Genomic DNA, 7,550 nt, shown 5'->3' on the forward strand with positions numbered 1-7,550 from the left:
CTGGCCAAGGCACCCCTGTGAGATCGCCGAGGCACCCCAGGGAGCCTAGGCACACAGTTTGGGAACCACTGGCCTATAGATCAGTCTTGGAATCGAACCCATGACCCCAGTGTTGTGAGTGAGGTACCATACAATTGTAACAGTTTTTAGATTATTATGGTAGTTTTTGTATCCTGTGTTGTATATATTTCCTATTTGTTGGTGATGGTGTGTGATTTTGTTCATATTTCAGGAACCAGGCCAGCAGACAACACTGTGGTTTATGCTGTAATCATCCCGATAGTCCTAGTCCTGGTGTGCATTTTTGGTGTTCTAATGTATGGTAAGTGCTTCATACACATATGTAAACTGGAGACACACAAAGTAACATTTTGCTTGTGCAACAGAATAATAACTAATACAAAACTATAACTAAGATATGACTTTTACTGTGTTGTCTGAAAATAATATATAATATAATCTTTTAATTTAATTTAAATTTGAAACAATATATCTTTTTTTACTAAATTTACTGCTTTGTTACACTAGTGGATTTTGGTTAGTATGAGTTTTCATTTACCCTTTAGGTGGCACTGTTGCTACGGCTGTTTATGGGGATAGTCCCATGCATAGCAACATACTAAAAGTAAGGTGTATCAAAAGCCAATATCCTCAAAACAATATATATATAATTTTTACATTAAAAGTATTTTTATTTTCAGTCCATAGAATCTACACGTTTATGTGCCATTATTCTGAAAAATAAGTTTAGACCTGTTTTAGTTTAGTTTTAAACAATTATTTGATGTGAGCTTATGCAGCCTATCCATTTTCTATGAAGTAGTGATATCACAAAAGCATAGTGTTTTTGCTTGAATGATTAAACTAATTACTGAGCCCACAGAATTGCTGCCTGGCATTGAAATGCAATGGGGTGAACGCAGATAGTATGAGCAAGCCTTCAAGCTTAATATGGCAGTAAAATTAGCTTCATGGACATCGGAACAGCCGTGATTCTGGTGCTACAAACAAGAAAAGTCAGTTCAATAAACAAAATTCCATTGGTTGGCACCCTGAGGCTAAGCGAATTACTGTTTGGAGAATTCAAACCAAATTAGGGGGTAAATGTATTAAGCTGATAGTTTTCTGGCGGCTTTGAAAACTGGAGATGTTGCCTACAGCAACCAATCAGATTCTAGTTATCATTTACTTAGTACATTCTACAAAATAACAGCTAGAATCTGATTGGTTGCTATAGGCAACATATCCACTCATTTTGTAAAATGTATAAAATAAATGATAGCTAGAATCTGATTGGTTTTTCAAACCTGCCGGAAAACTCTCAGCTTGACACATTTACCCTTAGGTCTGTCTTTTTTAAATGATTCAACATTTTAGACTAGTGTTGCAGCCTGTCCAATAGCTAACATCGGGCAACATCACCAATCCAAATGAGAAAATCAAATCTAGCAAAATTTATTACAACATCTATGATCACCTAAAGGAACATCAAACTAATTTAAAAAGTGTGTGTTCCCCAAAAATTTAATCTATGATAATAAAATAATAAATACTATCTCTTCAATATTGTTATAAGATTATAGTAAAAGCTTTGAGTGGAACTCTTATTGCCCACTGCCTCTGTATCTTACTGTGTGCAAACTGTATGTTTTCCCCATAGTATTATTATTATCTTTAACTTATAAGGCGCCACAAAGGGTCCGCAGCGCCGTACATTACATATACAGAAAACAGAGACCCAAGACACAACATGATACAGAAAGGACAAAAATATATACAAACACGGTAATAAGATAAAGCAAAATAGAGCTGCATCATTTTCTAGTTATCATTTATCTTGTACATTCTAAAAAATGATAGCTAGAATCTGATTGGGTTATAGATATCCTCCTAAGAGTCCAACATAGGATTCTTTAAACCCTATGCAAAGCAGAAGAAAAGATAGTCCGGTGCTCTAAAACAAACAATATACGACCATGGCCTTATCTGTGTGGAGTTTGTATGTTCTCCCCGTGTTTGCGTGGGTTTCCTCCGGGTGCTCCGGTTTCCTCCCATACTCCAAAAACATACTGGTAGGGTAATTGGCTCCTATCCCTAGTCTCTCTCTCTATCTCTCTCTCTCTCTCTCTCTCTGTCTGTGTGTGTGTATGTTAGGGAATTTAGACTGTAAGCTCCAATGGGGCAGGGACTGATGTGAATGAGTTCTCTGTACAGCGCTGTGGAATCAGTGGCGCTATATAAATAAATGGTGATGATGATGATGATATATAAATCCTTATGGGGGAATTCAATTCCCACCGAATTAGCGCAGCGTTAAATCTATTACCTTTATTACGGTAAATTTAACCCAGCTTTCTTCTCGCAGCTCAGGGTATTTAAGCGCACTATTACCGTAATAACCGTAATAGTGCGCAGGCCACGTTACGTTTACCAGTAGCGTGGCCAATTGAATTCCCCCAATGTGTCGGCATAGAGAGGCTTTTGTTTATATTTATATTGGATAAGCTCATAAAAAAATGATCACACACCTGAAAGTACCGAGATGCATCTTATAAAACAGCAGTTACACAATTACACTTCAAACCTCCTAAGCTAGTATACGTGAAATTAGAACCCTCTCTGAACCTCCACTTTTAAAGCATGCAGCACCTATGAGGGAGCGGTCTGACTCCCAAAAAACACTGATTCCTATGTAAGTGAAAAATAAGTGCTTGTAGTGAAAAGGAAAAGAGACAATGGCAAGTTTATGATTCTAATTCCTCTTTCAAATCTAAGTCACTCTTCCTGTTTTCAAATTCCATCACACCTCCTGCAAACCTTTGTCGCCAGTGCCCCGCAAATTTTTGAAGGAATTTACACATATCCCCCCCATATTACTAGCCATATATTGCAGAGAAATACCCCCATTAACAGCCATACAGTATGTTGCACAGATTGTTGCACACCCCATGTAGATGACCTTTACACTAACATACCAGTGAGATGGATGCTGTCAGGCTATTTCTGGCCTATGTGCACTTGACAATTATAGGTCTAGATGATCATTGTGCAGTGCAGTGTTGGCAGGTGTGCCGGGCACCTCCACTGTCACCAGTGAGTGGCCGCTATGTGGATCCTTTGAGTTTGTGCATAAAATTCTAGCAAAATGGTACACTCCTGTGCATCTTAGAGTACCTATTATTTGCCTCTCCTTTATTAAACATTTGTCACCCATCCTTAAAACATATCACTACAAGATACTTCTTCTTTAGAATGTAAATCATCATCATAGTTTATTTGAAAGTCACCACAAAATCTGTGCCGCCACACAATCAACAAAAAAAACCATAACAAAATACAGATAAGTAAGGGGGAATGAAGCAATAGAAAGCAACAACAACAACTAGAACACAGGAAACCTTGCAAAGAGGATGAGAAGATAGGATGTAGAGAGGGCCACACTTATGAGAGTTATCAATCAAGAGGAGTAATAAAGTAAGTAGAGATGATAGAGGTGGTATGAAGCGATAGGAAGAGGTACATGGAGTGAGAGTTGGAGGTTGTTTAGGATGGGGTCTGGTAGGCAAGCGTGAAAAGATGAATTCTGAGGGTGCGCTTGAAAACTTTGAAGTTGGGAGAGAGTCTGGTTGGGTATGGGGGTTCCTAATGCAGCAGTGTGATGGCGGAAGTGCGAGGTGGTGACAGGAGTGGAGGAGAGGTGAAGGTTGTTGACAGAAAGTAGTTTGCGAGTAGCGGAGTATTTCTTGACAAGGTTGAAGATGTAAGAGGGGGAGGCGTTAAAGAGGGCTTTATAGGTGAGAGTAAGCAACTTGAATTGTATTCTGGAGAGAATGGGGAGCCTACAGAGGATTTTGCAGAGAGACACAGTGGAAGTGCATAAGAATATGATTAGATGCCACATTTAGGACAAATTTCACGACGTTTGACAGGCAGGCCACAGATGAGAAGATTGCAATAATCAAGGCAGGAGATGACAAGAGCGTGGATGATGGACTTGGTGGCATCCAAGCTGAGGAAAGGTGTGAATTTTTGGCAATCTTGCAAAGGTGAAGGTGACAGGATTGGGCAAGGGCTTGGATGTAGGGAGTGAAATTGAGGCCGGTGTCAATGATGACACTACTCCCTCCCTCTAGGACAGTGTGCATGGCAAACAGGGAAAAGAGTGGCACCATCAACCTTAATAGAGATAGGAAGAAATAACTACAAATTCTTCTTAAATCCCTTTAAACATTTTTCACATTAAATGTGATTTACCCCTTCTTCATGTGTATCTCTCACCCCCAAACTTCTAACGCATCAAACATCTCTCATTCTCATTTTCCTTCTTCTACCATTCCAAACCACTCTTATTCTTACTTCAAACTTCTAATGCTCTAAACTTCCTGTATCCCAAATTCCCATCTTCTACAATTGTAATGGATACACCCTAATAACTTCATACAGGACAAAATGGTGCAATTTGGTGATGTTTGTTCCAATTAGACTCACTAGTCGGTACAGGTGTATATATATATATATATATATAGCTGTGATACGGGATATCCACCATAGGAAGATGAACTTAACAGCATATGTGTACATGGTTATTGAGTAATAAACACATTGATGTGGAAATAACACATTTTTGCTCTATTTAGTTAAGCAGAGACGGAGCCGGCAGAAGGCCACCATCCAAAAGAAAGAGGTATGAGATTAATTAACAACAAAACGATGCAATATAGATACATTCCACACACCTACACACAGATGTGCCATCTTTCTCTTATGTGTTGTATTTGTATTCCAGCAGCATCCACCTAAGATAGATGAGCAGCCATTGTGTCTTATCCTTAAGCAAGACAACCATCCTGTAGAAGACCAGGACATCACAATGCAAGGGCTCCCCGTGGCCCAGGAACAGGGAAAAGACTATCACTTGCCACAGGAAGAAGTTAGAGAGCACCTTCTGGATGTATGAACTTGCCTAAAGACCTGCAATATATGGATCTCTCTGTGCCAGTGACAACAGTACACATGTGAATTCTGCCCTTATCTGGCCATGTTGTTGTTGTACTACATTACTACATTGAATGGTACAAGTGTACCTGTCAACTACGCACAATGGGAGCTATTTTGGGTTTGTTTGTTGTTGGAGTTTTGTTTTGGGGGGGGGGGGTTGCAACAAAATGCACTATGACTCAGTGATGTCACTAGTTCCTAATGAAATTATAGGCTGCATTCTTACGAGAACTAGTTTAACCAAAAGAATGTCTGCCCCCGCTGTATGTAAGAGAGGGTACATTTTAATAACATGCTGGGATTCATGACATCAATACAAATAAGGTACCAAGTCTTTATTTTATAGTGTTAGTTTTAATGAAATATTTTTTTTATGTTTTGATGTTTTTTAATTTATTACCATGAAACAAGTGCCCAGTAATATGGGTAGCCAGGGGTAGCCAGGGGTATTTTAGAGTGGCCTTGGGAAATATTATGAAAGTGGTAGTAGTGGCCAAATTGTCAGTAGGCGGTTAAATCACCAGGGAGCTGGGCTGCTAGAGTGGGTACCGCCATGCAGCCGGATATGGGACTGGCCTGCACGCAAGCAGAGGACCTATCGCTTAGACAGTGTTCTGCCATTATCCAGCCTCTTCCCCTTCAAACAAACTGGCAATGCTCCATGTACCACTGTGCATGTGGCTTCTCCTTGAAGCAGACCAGTAAGAAGTGGGACATTCCTTCCGGCAGTCGGGACAAAGTCCTGAGTGCACAAGACAGTACCACCACAATCGAGAAAGTTGGCAGCCGGTCACTCTCCTTCCTCTTATTGCAGCTTTTGCTACCTGCCACTATGTTAAGCTCAGTGGCTGCTTAGCCGTATCCAGGAATATTGAGCCCTGCTTGGAAAAGAGATATATATACTATTCAACTCCTGGAAAGCCGAGGAAATAATAAACACTCTAGGCCCCCAACCAGCTCTAACATTAAGTCAGTAGCATTCACATTTAACAAATAGACCCATTTTGCATAATGAACCCTGACATCCATTGTTAGTATGCCCTTTTACATCAATAAATACCCACACACATACATACTACAGCAATCAGCAATGCTGCCTACATTACAGCACTAACACTCAGCCCCTCCACATTACATCGATATAACCATTAGCCCCTCCACATTACACTGATACCACCCTCAGCCCCTCCATGCTACACCAATCAACTACCAGTCCCTTCACATTATACCAGTACACTCCTTAGCTCATCTGTTAGACCAATACCGAACCCTGTCCCTCCACATTACACCAATACCAGCCCCTCCCCTCAGTCATTCCACATTACACCATTATAAACCCCACCCCTCCCCATACATTACACCAATACCAGACATGCACGCTTACCTGGACAAAGGGCTGGCCCTCTCTTGCTGAGTCTGCCCCTCAGCTGCACATCGTTCTGCACTTCCTACTAAGAGAAGAAGGCTGCATCACAGTTCCCTTCCCCTCAGCAGGTTCCATGCTCTGCTGGCTGCCACACAGCAGGGAGTGAAAGCCTTGCGGCGGACCACTTATGCTGCACACTGCCGATGCCCAGGTGGAGGCCAAGCAGGGGGGGAGAGGGGGAGGATGCACAAGAAAGTTGAGGAGCAGAAATGTGACTTCTGTGAGTCAGGTGTTAATGTTATGTTTGGAGAGATTGAGCAATGTCGTTTGCCAACTATCCTGTTCTAAATAGCCACCTAGATCATGTTCATTTATAATAATGTTTTAATCATGTTTATTCTGTCAACTATATACTGTGTGTGTTTTGTAGTTTAATATACTGCCCTGTAGCACTGTTCAGCTATTAATAAAGTAGAACATATTAAGTAAAAAATGGAAAGACAGGTAACTAGAAACTTAGTTGACTGTATTGCAGCAGGGTAAGAAGCAGCTGTAAGCTGTGTTATTTAATAAAAACATCTTTAATTTCAACATGTCTGGACAATGTCCTGAATTATCTACTGCTAATTGGTTATGGGCCCAGGAAAACAGGGAAAGTCGTAAGCTTAAGATAAAATATGAAATACTATATAAGGATATGTAAGTGTACAGCACCTTGTTGGTATTGGAGAAAAAATAAGACTTTCATGTGGCGGCATTGCTACTCAGTGGTCATCCCAGACAACGATGAAACCTTGTAACTGCACTTGATGCTCGAACACATGTCAAGCTCACATTATATCAGAGGAAAGCTAGTGGCTGAATACAGAATAGTATAGAAAAGATAAAGAACCATACGGTTTGTAAAAGATGCAGATATGTCTATGACCTATTGAGGTGAAGCAATCAGGACTGTTATGTCAAAATCATTTATCCAGTTAAGCTACAGCCAAAACTGTAGAAAGAGTGTGGAACACAATAAGCCTGAGCTTCAACATATTAGAATATTTAGAAGCAAGGCCTGTGTTCATGCTCCAAAAGAAAACCATACCAAGTGGAATGCTCCTGCAATGGAAGGAATTTTGGTAGGCTACAGAGAGAACCACAAAAAGCTATAGACTTCTCCAAAACACGAACTAGGTAACAA

The 7,550-nt window shown here is 40.4% G+C and overlaps 1 protein-coding gene across 2 annotated transcripts in view; it reads left to right on the top strand.

Annotated features, from left to right (window-relative positions):
* Window positions 1–6,955, top strand: part of CD40 (CD40 molecule) — a 29,756-nt gene extending 22,801 nt beyond the window's left edge. The window contains exons 7-9 of one of the 2 annotated variants that reach the window (XM_075177730.1): window positions 233–322; window positions 4,638–4,684; window positions 4,790–6,955. In XM_075177730.1, coding sequence (XP_075033831.1) covers window positions 233–322; window positions 4,638–4,684; window positions 4,790–4,957 — 305 coding nt within the window. In that variant the 3' untranslated portion in view covers window positions 4,958–6,955. Of the gene's footprint in view, window positions 1–232; window positions 323–4,637; window positions 4,685–4,786 lie in introns of both variants that reach the window. The other variant, XM_075177729.1, reaches the window with a different exon arrangement.
* Window positions 6,956–7,550: the final 595 nt, after the last annotated feature.

This window comes from Mixophyes fleayi, chromosome 6 (assembly GCF_038048845.1).
Source record: "Mixophyes fleayi isolate aMixFle1 chromosome 6, aMixFle1.hap1, whole genome shotgun sequence".
Lineage (NCBI taxonomy): Eukaryota > Metazoa > Chordata > Amphibia > Anura > Limnodynastidae > Mixophyes > Mixophyes fleayi.